Here is a 24,714-nt window from a genome sequence, read left to right on the forward strand (position 1 = left end):
TACTTTTGCGAGCTCGTTTGCTTCTTCTAGGTTCCAGTTCTGATTCTACAGAAGTAGTACTCAAAGTATTGCCAGCTTCCAAAGTCGCTGCATCTCGTTGTTCACGAGTCCGTTTTTGAGTTTTCCTACAGGGAAAAATGTCTTCAAAAAATGAAGCATTTCTTGACTCCATAACTGTATTCACATGGATATCTGGAATATCTGATTTATGAACCAGAAATCGATATGCACTACTGTTATGTGCATATCCGATGAAGATACAGTCTACGGTCTTAGGCCCAATTGTGACCTTTTTAGGAGGTGGTACAGCCACTTTTGCTAGACACCCCCACACTTTGAGGTATTTGTACGAAGGTACTGTACCTTTCCAAAGCTCATATGGTGACTTGCCAGTAACCTTATGCGGTATCCTGTTGAGGATGTAATTAGTGGTAAGCAAAGCTTCCCCCCACATGTTCTGGGCTAACCCAGATTCCTGCAACAACGCATTCATCATCTCTTTCAGAGTTCGATTCTTTCGTTCCGCTACTCCGTTAGATTCTGGCGAGTAGGGAGCGGTTGTCTGATGTATAATGCCTTTTTCTCTGCAAAATGCATTGAACGGCTCATTATATTCTCCTCCTCTATCACTTCGAACTACTTTTATAGTTTTCTGAAGCTGATTTTCTACTTCGAGGGTGAACTCTTTGAATTTTTCCAGTGCTTCATCTTTGCTATGCAAGAGATATACATAGCAATATCTTGTGCAATCATCAATGAAGGTAACAAAGTATTTCTTACCACCTCTAGTTTGCACATACTTTAAATCACATAAGTCTGTGTGAATTAAACCTAGAGGTTCGGTTGTTCTTTCAAAGCGTGGTGAGGGAGTTTTAGTGAGTTTGGCCTGTACGCACACTTCACATTTTTCTTGGTTAGTTTTGAATTTCGGAATCAAATTCAAGTTTTGCATTTTTCGCATTGTTTTATAATTGACATGTCCTAAACGTTCATGCCAAGTAGTAAACGACTCAACCAAGTAAGCAATAGGGTTTTCTTTCATTTCAGCAACAGAAGCAGAAGCTACAATTTTCGGATGGACTGTCGTTACAGACATTTTGATCAGTCCACCCTTAACAAAACCCTTTCCCAAATACATCCCATTTTTCTTAAGAACTAACTTATCAGCCTCAAAATTGATGGAAAAACCATGCTTGCTTAACACTGTTCCAGAGATGAGATTCTTCCGCATATCAGGTACGTGCTTCACGTTCTGGAGGGTGAGCTCACGATCAGAAGTTAGCTTCAGAACCACTTTGCCTTTACCTTCAATCTTGGACACCGCCGTGTTGCCCATAAAAAGCTGCTCATTTGACTTGTTCTGCACATAGGTGGTGAACATGGTCCTATCAGAGCATATGTGTGTGGTAGCACCAGTGTCGTAGTACCACTCCACTGGGTTGTCTTCCACCATGTTACATTCAGTAACCACCGCAACCATGTCTTCTTCAGTTAGGTTTGCTTGCAACTTGAGATCTTTTGCTTTGCTTTTGCAAACATCAGCCTTGTGTCCAATCTTACCACAATGATGACACTTCCCTTTGAACTTCCTCTCAAGGTTGCTCTTCTTGAAGTTTGGTCCAGATGACACCTTCAACGGTTTATGAGGAATAGAGATCCCTTTACCCTTGCCTTTAAACTTGGCCTTATGCTCAGCTACATGAACACTNTGCACATAGGTGGTGAACATGGTCCTATCAGAGCATATGTGTGTGGTAGAACTAGTGTCGTAGTACCACTCCACTGAGTTATCTTCCACCATGTTACATTCAGTAACCACCGCAACCATGTCTTCTTCAGTTAGGTTTGCTTGCAACTTGAGATCTTTTGCTTTGCTTTTGCAAACATCAGCCTTGTGTCCAATCTTACCACAATGATGACACTTCCCTTTGAACTTCCTCTCAAGGTTGCTCTTCTTGAAGTTTGGTCCAGATGACACCTTCAACGGTTTATGAGGAATAGAGATCCCTTTACCCTTGCCTTTAAACTTGGCCTTATGCTCAGCTACATGAACATCATGCCCTTGGCTTTGAGCATCCGAATGAGCTCCACGATTGTTGTCCTCAACTCTCAACCGACGGATGAGATCATCAAGAGACATTGCCTTACGCTTGAAGTTAAGGTAATGCTTGAAATTCGACCAGCCTGGTGGTAGCTTCTCGATCAGGCAATTCGTCTTGAAGACATTGCATATCGACATCCCTTCCAAATCGATCTCCTGAAAGATGCGTTGAAGAGCTTCCACTTGTTCCATAATTGGTTTGGAATCCACCATCTTGAAATTCAGGAACTTCGTAGTTGAGAATTTCTGCATCCCAGACTCATCAGTCTTGTACTTGGTCTCCAAAGCTAGCCACAATGCTTTTGAAGTCTTGTACATACTGTAGAGGTCATACAGATCATTGACCAAACGGTTCAGAATCTGACCTTTGCAACAGTAGTCTCCTTGAGCCCAACTATCCATACTTCCAACCACATACACGTCAGTGTCACCTTGTGGAAGCATTGGTGGATCCTCTGTGAGGTACCTTTCCATGTTCATGCTGGCCAAGTAGTAGCGCATCTTGTTTTGCCACGTTTTGAACCCAGCTTTGCCATCGAACTTATCTGGCATCATCCCTTGGGAAGCCGAAGGTGGTATCCCCATGTGGGTTGATCCATTACCGAACAGATTTCGGCGCACGTTTTCCATACCCGAATCGGTAAGCTTCGTCTTTTCAAGTTCTTTAGCAAGGCGTAAAGCCAACTCCGCAGGAGTTTCAACAGGGGTTGCAGGAACCCTATCACCGTCAACGTTGTTGGTGTTGTCTCCAGACATTTTTCTGTTTCACAATAAACAGATCTGATTAATATATTAATCAAACAATTCAAGTAATTAAATTACACTGAATTAGTTTTGCAAACTCGCTTAACAAGCGTTTGCAGAAACTTGTTTCACAAACTCACTCAATTAAGAGCGTTCGTGGAAACCAGAGAGAGTAGAGAAGAAATAATTAAAGTAAAAGCGTTCTTCAAAAACTTTCCGCGTAAGCACCGAAAGATGAAAGCAGAAACAGTTTTTCAGAAGATTTTGAAATCGTTTTTAAAATAAATAAAAAAATTCAAAAAATTCTCAATCCGTTTAAAGCGATAAGCAGAAAGCGGATTTATTGAATTAAGACTGTTAGGAGCGCAAAAATCGAATTGAGAAAATATGCGAATTATATTTAAATTAACGAAATCAGAAACGAATTACAACAGCATAATATAAAGCAGTAAATAAATCATGGAGGTGAGATATGATATCTCTTTCCTTAATTCAATAAATCGGCCGTAAGTGCTTTCGGATAATCACGATTTATGAATCCCAGGATACAACCGATCACGAACTATTACCGTAGCACACCAGTAATAGAACTCAAGCGAACAGATCTACGTTATACTCTCGAGACTACTAAACTAAGAACTTACTTGGACTAAGCAAGAGAGAGGGAGAGAGAGATCTTCAGAGGAAGGAGTGTTTATGTTTTTGTGTGTGAAAAATAATGAGAGGTTATGCCTCTATATATAGTGGAAGGAGGGAGCTCTCAAGAAAATATTCAGTGAATATTCTCGGAGTGCTGCCCAAGTTTGCTTGGAGTTCACACCAAGTCTTTCCAAAAAATTAAATGGGCCTACAGCAGTCTCAAGAGCCAAAAAGCCCAAAAACCCAAAAGCCCAAGAGACCACAGCCCACGTCCGAGACCAGCCCGGCTCGGCCCGGCCCGCGTCCGGCCCGTCCCGCATCCGTGCTCGGCCCGGTTCGGTTCGCGTGTGGGAACCTTCCCTCTTCCTTCTACACACTTTTGAAACTAGAAGAGTGTAAAACTATATATATATGAGTGAAAAATCAATCATATTTCCGATGTGGGATATTTCCCAAACCATCCCAAGTAGCTCACTTCACACTCAAATCAACTCCTTTGTGGACGTATGAGTATACCATCTTGTAGTACTCGTTACCAGCTTTCCATTGCACTATCGACCAGACAATTCCGATCAGCCATTTGGCCGGAATTTGGCCGGAAAGTCACCGGAAAGTCATTGTCCTAAAACCTGCAATTTTCTGAAACTTGTTTCTGAAAATTCAGTTCCAACACAAACTGTTCCAAAAGTTTTCGACTACAAGACCATATGACGTGATCTTTCAAAGCTAATTCCTTTTCCTATCACTTTCGTCAAGGGATCCAAATTAAAGCTAATTCACAGGGGAAAAGTCTTCATATGATGTGTCGTGGTCTTTCAAGTACTGCAGATTGATCATCGATCACCACAATTCATATGCGTAAGATATTACGTATTGATGCAAACGTCATGGTTTCTTTTCTTTTCATTTGAAAGATGGAACTTTCCCCTTTGGTACTCTAACAGAAAGAATTAAACGTGGAGCCATATTACACACGTACTATGCACGTACAGGATATGATTCAGAACATATCAATCCAAATACTTGCATTTAGGAAAATTTAATATTCTCTCCATATTAATTTTAGATTCATATATATATCGTTCTGAGATATTTGGTTTGCTTAAAAAAGATTGGTAAAATTATAATAGACTATTTCATTTGATAAAAGAAAATGAGCGGTAATTATATGTTAAAACGATACAATTATATTGGAATGAAGGGTATGGGGCTAATATATAATTCGAGTTTGGTTGATTTATTATTTTTATTCTATTACAAATATATTATATATACATTGAAAGATATTCCAGTTTCAGAATTAGTATTTCTTTTCTTTTGTTTGGTATTGAGTTTGAGCTTTCATATTGAACAAATAATGCCAGATAAGATTCATATGTTAGGTTTTACTTGAATCAACTCAACTTATCAAAACTAAATACAAGTACTTATGAATACATTTTTTTGTCACAAAAAAAAAATACTTAACATTACATTATACATTAACTCACTCTTTTATGGAAAGAAAACCTCAATTAAAGTGATCTGACTTTAAGAAAATCCCCTTAAAAATGATTACAAAAGAAAATAAAGAACATGGCTAAACAAAAAGTTCTCAACAAGAAGTGTTAAGAACTTAACTGTATGAGGTGAACAATCATATATGAGAGAGATTGCTCTATCATCATCATCATCTCGAAGATGATCTTCTTTTTCTTCTACTTCAGAATCATTGTTGTTTCGATGATCTTCTTCTTCTTCGTCAGGGTCTGGCTAGAGAACGAAGCTTGCACAGCTTTTTCCAAATCCAGCTGCCTGGGGAGGTAGGATTTAACTCCCAGAAATTTTGATTCCCAATTAAGTGTTATCTCACCCACGAAACCCAAAGAGAACCAGCTGAAGAGAATAGTAACCAGATAAGCTTAAGAGCCAGAACCTTGTTCCAGTCTGACCTTCTCAATCTAAGACCACCACTCTCTCTCGAAGAACAAACAATATCACATACAATTTTTGCGCCCCTAGCAGAGTTAGGAGCCCCCTTCGAAAGAAAGGCATTGCACATTTGTTCTAATCCATATATTTTGTTACTCAACAATCCGCATGCAACAATGCATATATCAAAACAATAAAATAAAGTTCGTCTATTGTCTATAAAGTTGTATAACTCAAGTTGCGCATGTTATAACACAATACTTTATTTTATTGTTTTGATATATGCATTATTGCATGCGGATTGTTGAGTAACAAAATATATGGATTAGACGATTAATTTTATGAATTATATAGGTTAATTGATCATTCGTATTTCATATTCCGAGACTTGGAAGTAAACATACATTCACCTATTCTTTCAACAAAGCCTAAACAAAAGCCTAACCTCCATAAATTCTGGAAGTGAGATGCCATATATATGCGGAGAGAAATTAACCTTTTGCATGTAGGTATCACAAACTTCATTAACAAATATTTCATTTTCTCTACAAGATATATTATATACACTCAACCCATTCCACAGATTAACGCAAAAGTAGGCAGGAAAAAAAGTAGAAAAGTTTCCCATAGTAGATACAATATTTAACCCTGAACATGAGTGTGTGTGTATTAGAGACCACCTCGAAAAGATTATGATTCTTACAAAGGTTTTGTATAAGCTGTCTGAAACGGAAGCGTCTAATCATCAAGGGATTCACTCTTTCTCTGATGAAAGTTGCTTAGCGAGTAGGATAAGCCCAGCTGTTGTGAAGCCTGACAAGACTGTTGAGGCATAAAACAGAGCTAGAAGAGACCCTCTCAAAGACTGCCCAGAAGAACAACAACATGCCAAAATGTTAAATAACAAATCCTCTACTTCCACTATATGATGAGAATCAAAGTATAGGGTTAGAACGTTTGATCCACCAACCTTTCCGATCACCAATGCATTGTCATTTGCATACTGCAATGAGTTCTCTGGTATGTTTTGGATCCCCTGACTGATTTGCCATGAAAGTATCCTGTTTCAACCGAGATGAGGTGTTTTTTTTTCAATGTTGTTACAGAGTGTGATACACAGTTTCTTGAAAAGAATTAACAAGCTTTCTACACATACCCATAGATGAATGCAATGGCAGCTCCAGTGTATGCTTTCTGTGGAGTCACAGCAACCTGAAGGTCCCCAAACTGCAGTTTTAAACAAAAAAAATTATCATCTGCAAAATAACTTCAGCTGACGTACAAGGGGAAAAATCTATTATTTACCTTAAATATCTTTGTTCCTGAGTTGGTTTCATTATTGACTGGAACAGATGATGTATTTGCAGATAGGACTTTTCCAGTTGAAATCATCGCTTTAGCAATCTGCGAGTTCTCAGAGATGTTAGTTATGTAGACAAGTACCAAGGGCATGAATGATTACATAGACGAACAATTGATTTTAGAATTGTGCGTTTTGGCAGTTAAGTCTAACAAGTATACAGGTGGTCTGACTAACATTTGATTAAAGTATGCAAACAGTTTCTATTTAGATGTCACTTACATTTACATGTTCACCCAATATACAAAATCAAACAATCAGTGGAAGAAACCACACCTACATTTGAGATTCAAGTACCTTCTGTAATTCACCTTGACCATATTGTCCCATCCCCTGGAACCTTTTACCTGCAGATATAAGACGTCTCCCAAAGGCTGAACAAAAAAGAAGTTAAAATGAGTAATGATTACAAGAGTAGATCTAGAAAGATGTGTAGCTAGATACTAGGGGTGTACTTCTTGTTACCTGATTTGTTACCATCTGTTAATGAAATTTCCAGTTCGGGAAGTTTCTCCACTAAACTACGACAAGTTGATGTGTCAGCTTGTTCCCAAGCACGGGACAGATTCAGTAATGTCTCCCCAAGCTCTTGACCACACTACAAATAGATTTGAGAAGTTGCAATTATAAGTAACGCAAAAGTTTTCAGAAAACCAGTCAAGGAGGGTAGGCGTGTATTAAACACTACAAAGACTCAAGATCCTCTCATCGTCTCTAATCAATTCCAAAGGGCATAGCGCCAATGGCAAAGAAGATAAACAAGTTCTCGAATAGGAAGAGAAGACTAGGAATCTAAGTCAAAAGAGATATTAGTCAACTGACAAGTGATATGTGGCAGAATGGAAGAAGACACACATGCTTTAAAAAGTTGCTTAAGATAAAAAGCGATGATAGAAGTAAAGATCCAAGGTAGGTACCTTAAGATGCACAGTGAATACTGAATAGTATATGAAGAATAAAGAAAACCTCATTTAAGGAAACAACACTAATCCTGTGGAAGGGATTCCAATAGGCAAACACTATTTCAAGTCTGACGAATGGTGAGGGTGGGATTTGAAAAGTTTAGCTGAACATCAACAAAGGCGTGTAGGAAGGTATCAGCTGGAAGAAAATAACAATGACCTATGCTGGACTAGAACAATAAAGCTAAGACTATGATGTTTCAATGCAAGTAAATGATCATTAACTGTCTAAAGGTGTACATCAGTGTTATGATTTAGGTACCTAGTCTCCTAGTGGCTAAATTTATACATAATTATGTCTGTAGATTAAGATATCAGAAGAATGGAGTGGCCATTTCTTCCTCTGCAAATATATATCTTTAGTTTCTAGTAGAACAAGTAAAGCATAAACACATACATGACGACATTCCCTCCAAAATTCTTATTTATATGAAAGATGAATAAGGAAGATAACAGATTATGCTACAATACAGATGAAAATGAAACATAGAATGCTATTAGGCTGTCACAGATGTAGAAATATAAAATTGCAAAATATTGTGGTTTAGGGATGGGGCTCTGATGCTGCAACAAAAGAAGGATCATACACAAGTAGTTCAATTCCATGAATGTCACATAAGAGATCACAGAGATGGAATAGTAAGGTCACAAGAATTGAGGCTACAGAGTTGGTCAATGGAAGTGATTACTTAGCACTAAGAAGTTTATGTGGAGAAAGAGGAACTAACCTCATCGATGATGGGTCCATTGGAGAGATCAAAAGCAGCATCATTTAACTGCAAAAGAAAAAAACAAAACTCACCACATAAGAACATGTTGCTAAAATCACAAAATCGAGTTTTTTTTAAGCACTGAGAGCTTACTTACATCGAGACGAAGGTCCTTTGGTAACTGCTGGAAGTAATCTGATGGAAGATCAAAACACTTCTGCAACAACACACACACAAAGACACACTTCATAACCCATTAAGCAAAAAAAAAAAAAAAAAAACTCATATCTGAATTTTTAAAACCAGTTTCACTTACAGAGAGTTGTAGAAGAAGGGATTTCGAACTTGTTTCTGTTTCTAGAGGCTGATCAATAGAATCTGATTCCGTAAGAGCGAATCGGAGAGTCAATGATTTCGAAAGATTGTGACTTTTCGAGTTACTAGGTTTAAAGGATGACGAAAAATGAAAACTTGGCTGAGAAAAGAAGAGCTTTGAAGAAGAGAGGCTGTGTAGAGGTCGAAGGAGATGAAGAGAAGCCATTTTCAGTGTTCCTGAGAAAACCCAAAAATGGAAAACATCAAAATCAAATCAATGGAGGTGAAATCTAGAAATCATCTTCGNGCCAAAAAAAAAAAAAAAAAAAAAAAAAAGACATATACCTTTAAAATTGAACAAAACTGTGGTCTGAAACTAGAACGGGCAAGAGATCCACGTGAGCAACACGTGCGTCTTCATCAGTATTAGAAATGTGGCTTTGGGCTTTTCAATGCCTTGTTAGCTTTTTAAGACTCTGAGCACTTTGAACATGCAAACGATGATTTCGTGAGATACAAAACCACTGAACCTTGACGACATTACAGTAACACATCATTTAGCCCACATATCTCCTGACCACCCAAGAAACTTCATCTCTCCATCAACTTTCTTCATATTGCCCTGTAATTTCCAGAGCATTATTTTGTTCACAAACAACTTATCAAACCATGGAGCCTTTCCATCTATGGGATTTAAATTTTGAATGAGAAGTTGATTTGGTTAATCAATTTTATCTTGTTGACAAATACTGATTCAATTATTCCAAGGGAAACACATAATATGTAAGAAACTCAAAAAGACAGCACAAGTCTAAAGACATTGATGATAAAGACCAATTCTAAAACTGTAATTTCAGGCATATAACAAATAGTTTGCTGGAAATCAAAACAGTACAGTAATACAGCATGCATCATCCTACAGAATAGAAGCATTTAAAATCCACAGTTTTAGTTTTTTTTGTTCTTTTTCACCTCCAAGAGGAACCACCAAGCTTAATCACTTCTTCTGAACTTGAATCTCTCCTTGTTCCAAATCCTTCATCCCCTTTCTGACTACTTGCGTCTCCGTATAAATCTTTTAGCTTTGCAAGATTGCTGTTCACAGTCACAGCTTTCTCCTTGTTGCTACTATCTCTTCTTGGAGTTGGTTCACGCTCAATTTGCACACTCCTGCTCCTACTTCGGCTTCTGCTCCGGCTTCTCCGGTCATGTCTGCTTCTATCATCATCATAATCTCTGCGTCTACCCCTACTATCATAGTCTCGCCTCGATCTCCTATCATCACCATAATCTCTCTCCCTTTCTCTGTATCTGTCTCTCTCCCTCTCCCTGTCTCTCTCTCTGTCCCGTTCGCGGTCTTTCTCCCTCTCTCTATCCCGCTGTCTATCTGAGTCTCTGTCAGAATAATAGTCTCGGCTCTGGCTCCTACGTGGGGACCGAGCCTGTGGTTCATCGCCTCCATTTCTATCATAACCAGACGGTGGAGGACGACGAACAGGAGAAGAGCCTCTGGTGGAAGCACGATGAGGTGCACGTTGACCAAATGAAACAGAGAGAGATGCTTTTACTGATGGAGGACGACGAGCAGTGTCGTCAGAGCCACGACTCATGTCTCCGGTTGACCCAGAAGGTTTAGTTGGCAGATTCATCTTCTCAAGATTTGATACAATCTGGCGCATGACAGGAACAGGTATACGAGGAAACAATGTATCAAAGTAGTACTGCAAGAAAACCAACAACAGCAAGTCAGATTCAGGAAGTGACATCAGGGAGACATTAAAGTATCAAATTGCTCAAAAATGTGCATATATAAATGACTACTAATAAAACACCTTTTACGGTCATGCTAATGGATAATATACTAAAACAAATATTGAATACATATTCACTGGTACACAACCCTATTTCGTATGTTTAAATCAAGACTTCACTTTAATGCTAAAATGAAGTAAATTCTTATAGCAGATAATTACCAAACGAAAAACATAGCTTAGGATCATCTTAACGAAAAGTAGCAGGGTATACCAATCTAATGAAATGTTCACACTACCAGACCTTAGATATCAAAGACCATTATCAAATGGTAAGTAAGAACAATTTAAACAAGCAGCTATGTCACTAAAAGAGTGCTTATACTTTCCTGACAAGAAAACTAACAGCACAGCAAAACCAATAAAGTACCAAGAATTTATAAATCGTCACACAGCCTCTCACCGACGAATCAAAGGTATTGTCTCAATATAAACTTCAAATTCTCAGTATAAAAACTATTCATTTTAAGACCCATGAGCAACCCCGGATGCATCCAAGTCTACCCCAGCCAGAAACACTTTTTCCATGGATCAATTCATAGAAGACATGAAAATTTGAGTTTGTATTATAACAGCTTGTGACTTACCAGTCCAAGTAGCAAATCACGTATATAAACACCCATTGTCGTCATCCGTCCATTTGATCCTGGTGAAAACTCCTGAAGGCAAAATATATAAGTATTCACGTTAAACTTGTATACCAATGCAGAGCCATGTTCAAACAAATCGAGTGTGTTTTATGATAACAACATGAACCCACGACACAAATTAGCTACGCGGTAGGCCACATTTCCCCCACAAATCCTTAAAAAGACCCATGGATCTCCATGACAGTCCACCCAAAAAGTACGAATTCAAATCCCCTATAATTGTACCTATTAGGTCAGTGACATACTCTACTCTATGGTTCCAAACTTTGTTGTCTGATTATCTAAGTAAGAATACTAAGTTACGAACAAGAGCTATAGTGATGCTAGACTGACACAGCAGCTTTAATGCACCCAGATGCATGAATAGGCAATTGCGTATGGTGTTTCGTGAGAACTGGATATTGTAAATAATGCTATCATTGTATGGTACTTTCAGAACATACATAATTAAAAATGCTTACCTCATCATCTTTAATGTATGGTTCATACCATGTCCACAACGTCTTTGCATCTGCAACATATCTTAAATAAAGGAATCCAACCTGCACATTAAAATCTCTGCGGTCAGATCAAAAGCAATGAACATGGAAAAACAGATCAGACCAAGTTATAACATGGAAACCGCAAAGCAAATGAAGTAGGTAAGAAGTTGAAAAAACATGGCCATAAAATGCAAGACAAGCATAATTTCAAGTAACCCAAGGAAGAATGTAAGCACTATCTCACTAAAAAGAAAATACTTCCTGTAGATCCTAAAACGTTATCAGGAACATCAGTGCCCAACTAAGAGTAGTATCATAGACAAATTATTAGTCACATTCGCTAGTTTATCTACTGTTAGATAGGCAGAGAGGTGATCCTAGAGAGACAGAGTGGCTAAAATAGAACACCTCAAACCTTGATTTGCAGATACTGCTAGCAAAGAAAGGTCTTATTTATTTTGGTGGGAACTCTCAGCAACTCTAAGAGAGAATGACATCCCAACTTTGTTTGTAGATGTGAAAATCTGTTATGAAAACACGAGAACAATTATGTGTACGCTCATACCTTCAATACGGGATGAGAAAAAGAATAGTTTCAGATGGAACCCAGAGGTAAAGAATGCTATTACCTGACTGTAAAAGGCTCTATGAGAAACACCTACCTTTTCCGGGTTAAAATTGACTAAGAGGAATTAAGAATATAACTCGGCTGGTAAAAAGTAACAGGATGAACAGGTATTGGAACAAACAGCACACAATGTTAGATTTCTAGATGTTACTGAAAATCAAAAAGAAGCCAGAAGATGGAAAGACATATATCTAGATTCTACTGAGAAAACCAAAAAAGAAAAGGTTATAGCATCACGCTAGCTCATACTTTATCATGTATCCATATAAATTCCACCTCACATATGCTCTACTAGTTCAATAATGCAAAAATATATATATATATATATATATATATGGTTAAGAGATTCACCTACCGCTCTAATATAAGGCGAATCTGTGTGCTTCAACAGCCCATGCATCTGCTTCACTGTCAGTTTCATGGTAAAGAATTTGTAAAGAAGACAATATGCTGTTGAAGGACCACGGCAATTCCCACCCATCCACGGCTCCACATGATTAACTTGGTTGTAGATTTCATCAATTACCTCATGATAAGTCTTTAAACCATAGAGCTCTTTGAAATAGTCAGAAGAAAGAATGTTCATCGAAAGAACCTTTTCCAATAGTGACTCGTATGCCCTTCCATTTGTCTGTATCTCCGCCATGTTTTACGGAAAAATACTGAGAGATGCAAAAAAAAAGCCTACGAGCCAAAACAACCTGAAACAGAAATTCTCAACACATTAGGAAATACAATCTGTACCCATACATACAAAAACAAGAACAAATCCTGAAAACCCAACAAAAACAAACTAATAATCACCGAATTAAAAAACCTAGATTTCATACGAAACCCTAGAAATCGCCGAAGCAATAACTACGTCAACCTCGAAATTAAACCGTAAAGGAGTTCAATTTCGTCAACCCCAGATAAGAAAAAGTGGAATTTGATATCAATTTCTTAAGGAAGTAGCAAAATCAAATTGATCAGGATAAGGAACAAGTCGAATCTGTGTATCAATCGGTTTTAAAAACAATCGTAAAAGCAAAACGAACTTAATTATCGAGAAGCTTACGAAAATCGAAATGAATAGAAGAGATAAACCTGAAATTTTGCGAACTGTGCTGGCGATTACAGGATTCAAGCTCGAGAGGAAGAGGACACCAAAAGAGCCCTAGAAACGGCGATCTTGTATTCTCTCTCGTGTGTCTGAGTTTTCAGATATCAGCGGCTTCCACATTTAATTGGGAAACTTTCAAATATGACCTCATATTATCACGTATTTTCACATGTTACCCGAATATTAAAATATTTACAATCTTTGAAGTTTTTTTTTTTTTTTAATCCCTAATCTTCACAAAAGAACTTCTATCTAGTGTAGTCCGTAGTTTTGTATTGATGTATATTGATGAAAGAATTTGATTGGTGTGAAAAAAGATGAGTTTTGTACGACAATTCAAAACGACAGTCAATTAAAACGAACAAAGTTGTAGACTTGAGCATTTCGCTAAGCCTCGGGTAGTAGGCTCGTCTTCATTCAGTCGGTGGGATGAGTTCAGAGAAACTTGAGCATTTGATACGTCTTGTTCTTTGTGGAGGTCATGGAGGCAGTGCAGGCGGGCGAATGAAGGTGTGAGACCTGTCTTGGTTAACCAGATGCAGAACGAGTTTGCAGTCGGTCCGCATCTTAGTTGATTTATTTGTGCTAGACATGAATGAACACGTCTGATTCCTCGAAGCAACTCGTTATTGGAGAAAGCGTAGCAATCTTTTTGAGCACCGAAACAGAGCATTTGCTTAAGGGTCATCGTTGCTACAACACACCAATTGACACAACACTGAGTCTGTTATAAAATTTCTGGAAAGCAGTTTGTGACCTCTGCCCAAAAAGACTCATCATCCCTCTCTACAATGTTAGAACCAAAAGATTAACGAATGACACCAACTTACAAAATACATCCTACTGACTGGTTATATAGCCTGGAGAGTGGAGAATCCATCAATCACACAATTATGCCTGCATAATCAAACCTCCCTCAACCAAGTCAGAATGCTAACAGGGCTTTACTTCTCTTGTTACATCCACCTTGCCAGTCTTTCTCTGGGTTCTTCTAGGAGGCAACTTCTCCTCTCTCTCTTTCGTTCCATGTTCTAACTTCCCCATGTTGTTTCCGGTTTCACTAGTCACATGGTAAGTGACATTTCTTCCACTAGAGCAACAGATATCAGTTTCTCCACGCACTTTCCTCTTTTTAACCGAACTACCAGAAGCAGAAGAATCAGTTGTGCTCTTCCTTTTGGCATTCTTCTTTTCTCTTCTCGCAGTTGCTTTCGCTTGCTCGCGTTCTTTCTTTACCTTCTCATAAGCCTGTTGAACCAAACTTGCAGCATGAGCTGCATTGCTGGTTCTTGAAAAAGTCCACTTGGAGTTATTAAACGAACCTGAAGTAGTATTGTGGTTTGCAGCTGACTTTGGATCCAGGTTTCGCTTTAGACGGCTGAAACTACTCCAACGGCTTGATATACCTGGTTTAGGGACTTCTACTGCCAAATACGATTGTAGACAATTAGGACACCGAAGGCTACAGTTGACATAAACTCTTAGATACTCGTACTGCATCATGCATCTCCTGCAGACTGTCCAAAAAGTATCTGGCTTTGATTGGTCTGATGACCCAGATGCAGTAAATGAGCTCGGTTTTGTTGTCTGATGATCAGTCCGTCCTGTTTTCTGTGTATCACCAACTGGCTTTTGCGGATTTTTCTTCTGGGTTGGCGGATTGCTCTTCTGGGCTGGCGGATTGCTCTTCTGGGCCGGCGTCCTCGCATTTGTAGTGAAAGTAGTCTTTGCAAAATTGCAGAAACCATTATTAGAAGCTGAAACTGAGACCTTCTGATAAACTGAGTGCAAACTTCTCCTACGATCATAAGCTGCTCTCTGATCCTTGTCTGACAAGAATTTCCAAGCTTCAGAAACATGCTTGAATGCTCCTTCAGCTCCAACAGAATTGTTTTTATCGGGGTGAATCATTAGAGCAAGCTTCCTGTACTTTGTCTTCAACGTTTCATAATTATCGTGCGGACTTGCATTGAGTATTCCATACCAGTCTACATCCTCTTTTACTTTGTTATCTGCAGCGATATACACATCCAAAGTTGCTAACATCTGAGAAATACCTTCTATCTCTGGATACAGACTCTGAGCTTTCAAAGCAAACTTCTTTGCCCCAGCAATGTCTTTCATTTTGAACTTCATCTCTGCAATATCTTTTGCCCTTGCCGCCTCGTCCTTGTTGCACTCCATGCCTGTCGTGTATCCTTATCATTCAATGTTTGTAGTGAACAAGTTTCTAAATTCCGAAGAAATTCTCCAAGAACTGAGCGATTTGCCAATGCCTAGGCTATATGTTTTGCTTACAAGGAGGGCAACTTTTCTGGCAAAAAAGGTAAATATAGAGGTGTTAACATATGTGGGGTTCAAGTAAAAACGCATCACAGATACTAGTTTAGTACCATGTAATTTAACATGTCAATGGTTCACTACAACACACATACAGCCTAACTATCAAAGATCTGATACCAATTGTAATTTCCACTAACACATACAAATTAACATGTAAGAAAACCAAGCAAACCAGAGACACCTTTTGTAGTGAAAGTAGTCTTTGCAAAATTAAGAGATATTAGTTTAGTACCATTTAATATAACTTTATACACATACATGTCAATGGTTTACTGCGATCATCGTCTACACACATGCAGCCTAGCTATCAAAGATCTTTTACCAATGGTGAGTCCCACTAACACATACAAATTAACATATAAAACAACCAAGCAAACCAGAGACACTAAACTAAAGCCTAGGCTACTAGACCAACCAATGAAGTCTAATCACAAATCCACAAACCCAAGGAAAAAGAACCAACAGCTCTGAAGCATATCCACAATAAAACCCATGTTTCACAAGTTACTTGATTCAGCGGCTTGAGTAGATAATAAGTAAACAAAAACGAAAACTGAAAAAGCTTAGGAGTCAAAACACAACTTACCAGAGTTAACAAAACATCCCCTACACTAAGAAGCTGTTGGTGCTATGAACTTCAAACATAGAACTTCCCAGAAAGCTTCCAAGCTACAGAGTTAAACAGAACAAGATCAGTCAACATTAGCGAAACAGAAACAGCTCTCAATCATGCGTCACTGGGAAATCAACTCTACACATTAATCAACAATCTTCAGAAATCTCAGAAGTATATAGAAACAAAGCTTAATATTGCTACAATGTGTGTGGTTTAGAAAAAACCCAAAAAATGTAGAAAAATCCAACAGAATCCAAGAGTAAATAGCGAAATCGAATCCTAGATTCATCACAAAAAAAAAAAAAAAACCCTAGAAACCTCACAAAACTCAAAACCCTCTCAAAAAAAAAAAATCGATTCGAAACGCAACCTGATTCCAACGGGATTGACAACATCAAAAGTTAATTAAACCTAAAAGACAATGTCGAAATCTGTAATCAGTCAATCAATCATATCAGGAATCGTATTCAAATACGACGTGAAGAGCAACAAAGCAACACACCTGAAGCAGATTTGCAAAGTTTTGGGGTCAAAGATGAAGAAATAGAAGAAGATGCGATGAGAGAAAACGCTAGAATTCACAATACCACCAAAGTTGCGTTTCAGATTTTTTTTTCCATTGCGGCTTAACTTTTATATTTAACTTATGCACTTAAGAGGTTTTTAATATGACCCTCTTATTATGTACTTTTTAACAGAATTGACCAAAAACTTTGGGATAGGAATCTTTATGACCTCATCAAAGTGTACTAGTAGTCTAGTACTATATGGTGTGATAGCATAGTGTAGACCTCTAGATATAGAGAAGCTGAAGTTTAATTTGATTTATGTAAATTGATCTAAAATAACCCAAATTATCTAATACAACCCAAATGATAAAATTGATTTGAAAATTGATGTCAATTTTTATAGTTTTTGTAAAGTTTTATCTTTTTTATATAAAAAAAACGGAGATTAGATTCGAATCAAACAAATTAAGAAGAAAAAAATCGAATATTGACGTATTAAAAATAAGAACGTATTTGAATTTGAAAAACAATAATCAAAATGAGATTCTAGTAAATTTCGTTTAAAAAGGATCGTGGACATGTTCTATTGACGTTATTTTAGTTTTCCAATCTTCTGTGTTCAAGGAATTCTAGAAATTTCTCGTGTAAGAAAGATTATATTCAGGATGTTTAACGCGGATTTAAGTAAATCGATCCAAAACGAACAGAATCAGAAAATATGATTTGAGAATTAAACTCAGTTTTAACACAGTTGTATAAATTACGCTTTCTCTATATTCTTAAAACGAAAGTTGGATTCGGATCGAACCAGAAAAGTCAATAACTGGATTATAATTTACAATTGCATTGAAAATAACAAAATATTTGAATTTAAAATAACAATAGACAAAATAAGACTGTATCTCGTATAAAATCGGTTTTAAAAAGACCGAGTCAAGTGCCATATATTGTAATTTTAGGTCTTTGTCCTCTCAACTATATAGAATTATGAAATTATCTATTTGTTTTTAATTGAGAAGGATTTTACTAGGAATGTGTAACAAGTGTATGTACTACTATAGCCACACTTATGGTGTGATAGCATAGTGTAGACATCTAAATATAGAGAAGTTTAATTAGATTTATGTGAATTGATCTAAAATAACCCAAATTATCTAATACAACCCAAATGATAAATTTGATTTGAGAACTGACGTCAATTTTTATCGTTTTGTAAAGTTTTATCCTTTTTTTTTAATATATGAAGAAATAAAGATTAGATCTGAATCAAACAAAATAAGAAAAAAAAAATCAAATATTGACGTATTAAAAATAAGAACATATTTGAATTTGAAGAACAGTAATCAAAATGAGATTTTAGTATATTCCGTCTGAAAAGGATTGTGGAAATGTTCTATTGACGGTATTTTAGTTTTCATCTTTTTTGTTCACGAAATTATAGAAATTTCTCGTATAAGAAATATTACATCTGGGATGTTTAACGCGAATTTAAATATATCGATCTAAAATTAATTGAAAAACGAAAAATATATCTAAATTATTTTATTTCTTATCCTCTTGAGGTACATATTTTATCCTTTCGTTTATAAGACAAGAATATCTTCTAGGTGATCCTAGAAGGAAAACAAAGAAAGGAGATACACTATTTTCAAAGATTCTAATAAACTATTTTCAAAACGGAGACAATGTGACATGTTGTAGTGGTGAGAAAACGAGGTGGGAAATTGTAGGAAGCATAATACTGTTGTCCACACATCGTGGTTACAAAATATGATTATATGAGTACCTTTATGCTTTGACAACTTTATTTTTTACACAAATCAATGCGAAGAGTCTAAAACATCGGATTTGATGAGAGGGTTAGTCTCATAGAGTTCATCGACGCTAATATCGTCATATTTGCAGCTCTTTTTTACTAATTTGACAAAGACGAAAGAAGAAAAACATTAAATTTACAATGTCAGGATCTTGTTGATGAAACAATCATGATATCAGATGATTGCTTTTGTTAGAAGTTTCTCACTGATTTGGGTAATGTGTCTTTTATATATCTTCTTTCAGAGTTGTAAAGGCCAAAACACTTTAAGCACAATACATACTATAGTTATCAATTAAATACTGTTCCAAATAAGTAAGGTTTGATTTTACGTTCGGTTGAGTATGCATGATTTGGATATTTTTGGAGTTAATTAAAAAACCGAATGATTTCACCTAAATTCCGGTTAAGTCCGGTTTATATTCAGTTTCGGATCAAATAAAATAACCGCACACAGTTTACAAAGTCTTCTTCAACCCAAATTTTTCTCGGAAGAAAACAAAAATATCAGAATCCGTTTCCCGAGAAAGTGCAATGAGGGAATCTTCGACTCTTATGGAAGGGAGAACTATTCTTTCGAGGGCTATCCTTGCGACTCCAAGCCACGAAGCCTTAGCGGCGCTCGTCGAACAACTCTATAACAAGCCTCAAGAATCCAACGAATACAAATCAGCTCGAGCTCTGTACGACTTCTGCGTCTCTGTTTTCCCAAATTGCTTAACCCTAAAGCTTCTCAAGATCTATAGATTCTACCCCGATGACTTCGTCAGACTCCGATCCATCGATCTTCTTGCTGAAACTGTGAAAGCTCATCGGTTCGAGCTCTCTCTCGTCTCTCTCCATGAGATCAAACCTCTTCTGATTTCTTGCTTGACAATTCAAAACCCTAAAAGATCTGACTCAGAGATCGTAAGAGTCATCGTTTCTTTGGTAGCTGATAAAGTTGGGGTGTGGGAAGAGATGAGTGATTGTATATTACACATACTTGCTCATCAAGATCCGATTTGGGCTTTTAACGTCTTCATCAAGTTACCATCATCACTCTACGGTGGATTCGTTCACCGTTTTTTACAGAGGTTTCTTGATGAAGTCTACAAGGTTTTGCTTCATCCTGTTGAAGATGGAGTTGAAGAATGGGTTTTGGCTTTGAAATCTGCTGTTAAAATGGGGATTCAGCTTATGCATTCTGAAATGAGATTTGATCTGACAAGAGATATACTTCACATTGTTTTGAAATCTGCTTATGAGGTTGTGTTGAGTGGGATGGAAGAAGAGTTTCTCCAAAGAGGGCTTCAATCTCTCGAGAAGTTCTTGGCCAAAGACGCGAGCAAGTTTAAATGGAATAGTGATCAATGCAGGTTTGTGGCAGAGTTTGCTTTCAGGATCTCAGAGACTGGAACAGATACTAAGGAATTCGCCAAGGAGATATATCAGATGGTTACAAAACTTGACAAGTTTGTGTACAATCCAGCTTTCAGACTCAGTCCATCTCGTGATGGAGTAGACTCTGACTGTGAAGAAGTGTATAACCATTTGGAGGTTTTATCTGCAGTGGAAGTCATGAGACTGATCGCATCTGAGACTGATAACAGGTTGAGAGAGATAGCTTGCTCAAGACTCTACGAGTTGCTTTGTGATCACACTTCCGGGACAGAGGAAATAAGCGTTTCAGATATCAGAGAGCTTCAGCCGTTACTCATTTCTTGCCTTGCAGAAGTAAGAATTCCCGAGAGCACATTCAAGATTCTCAGCCAGGTTGTGTTCCATGTGTTACATGAGTTGTCTACTTACCAAAACGACAACTGGTTCGGTATATGGGACTACATTGCTACAGAATGCAAAAGGTTGTTCAGGCAGACGGTTTATATCTTCCAGTGTTTAACAATGAGGATCGATGATAAAGAGTTTGCGATTCATGCAATTAATAGTCTTCTTCCAGAGATTCACAGTAACCTAAACCCACCAAGAGAGTTGTTGTTGGAAGATAACAAATGCTGGGTCTTGGCGTTTACAGGTGCCTTCTGTGCAGCAGTTCACTTGATAGAGGTGTCAAGTCACGCTAAACACTTGAAGGTGATTGCATATAAGATGATAGATTCAGTGAGAGAGCTTGTGGAAAGAGGAATGGAAGTTGAGCTTGTGAGGAGAGCTTTCATAGATATGGAACGAATTGTGGAGAGACAGTTTGACTGTTACACTAGTAATGACTACAGATTCGTTAAGGGTATGGTTTGGAGGCTCTATGCAATCAAAGGCATGAGCGAGGAGAGTAAAGCTGTGTTGTGGAGAATCAATGTGATTCTGGAGAAAGTGCAGGAAGTGAAAGTGCTCCCAAAGAGTGAGCTTGATTGGTTGAACAAACCTGAGACTTTAGACAATTGAGTTTTTTTTTTTTCTTTTTTTTTTCTTTTCTTTTATAGTTTGTATATTGAAGGGAAAAAGTTGTGTACCTAGCTAAATCTCAAATCACTTCACTCAAAGCTTTACTCCTACTGTTTCTTACGGAGCAAGTCACTGTATCTCAAATCACTTCACTCACTGTAGTTTAGATGTTCAAGTATCAGTTTCTAATTGACAAATATATATACACACCAAAAAGTCTTTGAAGACCACCCATATCTAAATGAAAGTTTCTAATTTACAACCGAGCCTTGGTATAGGCGCAATATTGTTCCTCCATGGACTAGATGTAGATCTACGATGAAAGTAATATCTCGCTTGATAATTAAATCTAAATATATATAAAATACACATTTGTCTATATATAGCCGTAATATTGGGTGTCGAAAATTGCGAAATGCATGCAATGATGCAAATATATAGACAATAATTGCTCATTTCCTACGTACTTCATTCACCTCATCAGCTCCATCTCCATATCATTTTGGTTCAGCAATTGAATTTTGTTGGCAAACCGACACTAAATCCCATCCAGCTTTATATTTTTTATATTAAAAAGGTAACACGTACTCTCTCTGTCCCTCAAAAATTGATGTTTGAGGGACTTCACACAAATTAAGAAATAATGATTATTTACAATATTGTTTTTTATTAAAAGTATTATATATTTATAAATCAATAACTATTGAGTTTTCTTAATGATCACTTCTTGAAGTTTACAAAAGTTAAATATTAGTTAATTTAAAATGGTAAAACATCAAACTTTGTGAGACAAAAGAAAATCACATAACATCAATTTTTGTGAGACAGAGGGAGTATTTAACATTTCACCAAACAAAAAAGCTAACACGTATTTGTTTGTTGTGCGCTGTTAGGTGGGAGATGAATCCACTCGTTCCTATATGATACGTGAGAGATGAATGTTTTTATTTATAACGTTATTAAAAACTCATTCTTTTAATATTCCTCGCGTACACAACGTGGATGTAAATCAATTTGATCCAATCCAAATCAGTAAAATATAGTAATCTGTAGACTATAAATTGAGTAGGCATGGATGGAATAATGAAGCATAACAAGTATTACACAGAACGTGTTTTGTCAAACCAAACATAAAATATATATATTTTTTGTCCTCTTTGACGATCGACGATCGAGCTGATCCACCATGGTGATATCTTACATCCAGCCTCTGCGTCTTCTCCTTGCATCAGTACTCTTCTTCTTACCTGCTTTGCATGCCGGCAGTGTCAATTTCAAATACTGCAACGGTATAAGAGCATGTGCATTGGTTGATTTTTCACCCGTCCCACGTTAATAAAAGGTTTGATTTAAATCAAAAACAAATTAATATTGTAGAACCGTTCCTACAATTGGGACGTAATTTGCATCGTCCCTCTGAACACGTGGCAACGTGTGGGTCGTTGTTGTTGTTTCTGTAGGGTGAGACGGAAAAATTCAATGGTTCGAGTTTATTTTTTGTCTCCGACTCTCTCTCTCTCTACTCTCTCTCTCTCTCGACGGTGATTTGTTTGGAGATCTGATTTCATCCCTAAATATCATCACGCAAAGGGCGATCTGCTGTTTGATCTCGAGAAAAATCAGCCGGTTCCAATTGAAAGAGGTTTGTGTTCCAATTTCGTTTCTGAATTAAGATGATTTAGTTTTTTTTTTTTTTCGGTTTTGGGAAATTGAATTTGGGATCCGAAAGTTTAGTCGATGGTTCTTGTTTGGATAGTTTACTATCTTTGTTTATGTATATGTCCTCTGTGATTTTTGTTCCGATTTAGGGTTTTGGATTATGGTTTCAATAGTTGAGAACAAGAAGCTAATGGCTTTTTGCTATAAGAATGTTGCAGTTTCTTTGTGTTAGTCTGATTTTTTTTATGTTAAACCGAGTATTCACTTGAAATTGTTTGTTGTTCATGAGTTTTCGTCAGTGTCACCTGAAGTAAGCCACACATAACGGGAATTCACAGGACAAGTAGCAACAACAATCGAGTAAGAGGTAATTATTCGATTTCATTAGCATCTGAAATGTCAATTTCTTGTTGTTTGGTGGATGATTGAAGTCTGATAATAGTCTGATACTAGTGTTAAGATATTAGATTTGCTTTAAAACTAATATATGAATGCAAAACAAACTAATACAAAACCGGAGATATTTTAATTTGGAAATCTCTTCCAAATACTCTATTCTTACTAAAAAACACAGTTGAAGTCTTTAATGTTTGTCTTACACCAGCTCCTCTATGTATTTAATGGGGTACTACTTCTCTTTGTACTTGTATAAGTTGTAATAAATTATGATTAGACTTAGGTAGTTGAATGGTAATAACTTATTACTTGTTACTTTATCTCCTTTTTAACACCAAGCCAGTCTTAAATCTTTCTCCATCATCCTCTATCTCTCGTTTTTGGTTCTTGTTTTAAACATTTCTGATTTTTGTTCTTTGGAACATCTCTCGCTTTGGTTCTTGTTTTAAACATTTCTGATTTCTGTTCTTTGTAACATCTCTCTTTTTGGTTCTTGTTTTAAACATTTCTGATTTCTGTCCTCTGAGAACATCTCTCGTCTTTGGTTCTGCTCTTCTTCCTATGAGTTCTCACAATACTTTCAGTCAGTCCTCTAGCTATTTAGATCTTCTACACAGTCAAGGAGATTCATTTAACCTAGAAAACTCTCCTTATGAGAGTTTTCCCTAATCTAGCCACAATGTCGCTTATGAAATACCTGCTTCGAGCTCTCAACAATCACAGGATGCACCCCTTTCTTAAGAGACACCTGTCAGGAAGGATAGGAAGAAATGGAATCCGGCTGATGATGAGATCCTCATCAGTGCGTGGCTGAACACTTCCAAGGACCCGATTATTTCAAATCAACAAAGGGGGGGAAGCTTTTGGCAAAGGGTTCAGAAATACTATGCAGAGTCTCCTCATGCTATAGCCAATGGCGAACAAGGGCTTAACATAAACTGTAAGCAGAGGTGGTTCAAGATTAATGACTACACTAACAAGTTCTGTGGGGCTTATGCAGCTGCAGAGAGACTAAACAGCAGTGAGCACTCTGAGAACGATGTGCTGAAGGTGGCTCACGACATCTACTTCGCTGATTATAAGTCAAAGTTTACAATGGAGCATTGCTGGTGCTTGTTAAGGTTTGAGCAGAAATGGTTGAACCAAAACGCTATTAACACTCCGACACCTGCAGTCAGAACAAAGAGGAAACCTGTAGCTGCAGCTTCACAATCCGAGGCTTCACAAGGCGAGGAAAACCACACTGAGCAAGACTGTGAGAAAAGGCCTCAAGGTATCAAGGCAACAAAGGGCAGCAGGAACAAAGCTGAGGGGAAGGCTCTTGCTGAGTACAAGAGCATGTTGGAAGTAAAGAAGGTGGATATGGCTGAGAAGGAGAAGCTACAGAAGCTTGGCATATTAGACACACTACTTGCCAAACCAGAGCCACTTAGTGCAACTGATCAAGTTATCAAAGATAAGATAGTGGCACAGTATTTCTTAGATTGATGTATAATGAAGATTAATTACAAAAATTCTATGCTGAGAATAAAATGTTTGTTTTACATATAATGAAGATTAATTACAAAAATTCTATGC

At 37.3% G+C, this 24,714-nt stretch overlaps 5 protein-coding genes across 12 annotated transcripts; 2 read left to right on the forward strand and 3 right to left on the reverse strand.

The window, feature by feature from the left end:
• Positions 5,887-9,042, reverse strand: LOC104732625. The gene is made up of 9 exons (XM_010452187.2): positions 8,744-9,042; positions 8,585-8,644; positions 8,446-8,493; positions 7,221-7,353; positions 7,053-7,129; positions 6,701-6,799; positions 6,552-6,622; positions 6,366-6,456; positions 5,887-6,260 (listed from the first exon to the last, which is right to left on the reverse strand). The coding sequence occupies exons 1-9, from the start codon at positions 8,966-8,968 to the stop codon at positions 6,150-6,152; spliced, it is 915 nt and encodes a 304-aa protein (XP_010450489.1). The 5' UTR covers positions 8,969-9,042; the 3' UTR covers positions 5,887-6,149.
• Positions 9,540-13,537, reverse strand: LOC104732626 (pre-mRNA-splicing factor 38B-like). Of its 7 annotated transcripts, none has more exons than XM_010452188.2 (5): positions 13,400-13,530; positions 12,669-13,014; positions 11,665-11,745; positions 11,141-11,212; positions 9,711-10,463 (listed from the first exon to the last, which is right to left on the reverse strand). In XM_010452188.2, the coding sequence occupies exons 2-5, from the start codon at positions 12,957-12,959 to the stop codon at positions 9,711-9,713; spliced, it is 1,197 nt and encodes a 398-aa protein (XP_010450490.1). In that variant the 5' UTR covers positions 12,960-13,014; positions 13,400-13,530. The 7 variants fall into 7 exon arrangements, 5 of the variants coding, with proteins under 5 accessions (XP_019089365.1, XP_019089366.1, XP_019089367.1 ...); XM_010452189.2 differs by lacking the exon at positions 13,400-13,530 and having other exon boundaries at positions 12,669-12,814; positions 12,909-12,993; XR_002034515.1 differs by lacking the exon at positions 9,711-10,463 and adding an exon at positions 12,101-12,394 and having other exon boundaries at positions 11,178-11,212; positions 13,400-13,537.
• Positions 14,123-16,993, reverse strand: LOC104732628. 2 transcript variants are annotated; one of them, XM_010452191.2, is made up of 4 exons: positions 16,877-16,993; positions 16,745-16,785; positions 16,345-16,427; positions 14,123-15,729 (listed from the first exon to the last, which is right to left on the reverse strand). In XM_010452191.2, exon 4 carries the CDS (start codon positions 15,597-15,599, stop codon positions 14,349-14,351), a length of 1,251 nt encoding a protein of 416 aa, XP_010450493.1. In that variant the 5' UTR covers positions 15,600-15,729; positions 16,345-16,427; positions 16,745-16,785; positions 16,877-16,993; the 3' UTR covers positions 14,123-14,348. The 2 variants fall into 2 exon arrangements, with proteins under 2 accessions (XP_010450493.1, XP_010450492.1); XM_010452190.2 differs by lacking the exon at positions 16,745-16,785.
• On the forward strand, positions 19,243-21,081 carry LOC104733847. The gene has a single exon (XM_010453388.2). The coding sequence runs from the start codon at positions 19,255-19,257 to the stop codon at positions 21,079-21,081; it is 1,827 nt and encodes a 608-aa protein (XP_010451690.2). The 5' UTR covers positions 19,243-19,254.
• On the forward strand, positions 22,268-24,624 carry LOC104733848 (glutathione S-transferase T3-like). Its single transcript, XM_010453389.1, has 2 exons — positions 22,268-22,370; positions 23,879-24,624. Exons 1-2 carry the CDS (start codon positions 22,268-22,270, stop codon positions 24,622-24,624), a joined length of 849 nt encoding a protein of 282 aa, XP_010451691.1.

Source organism: Camelina sativa, chromosome 12 (genome assembly GCF_000633955.1).
Source record: "Camelina sativa cultivar DH55 chromosome 12, Cs, whole genome shotgun sequence".
NCBI classification, from domain to species: Eukaryota; Viridiplantae; Streptophyta; class Magnoliopsida; order Brassicales; family Brassicaceae; genus Camelina; species Camelina sativa.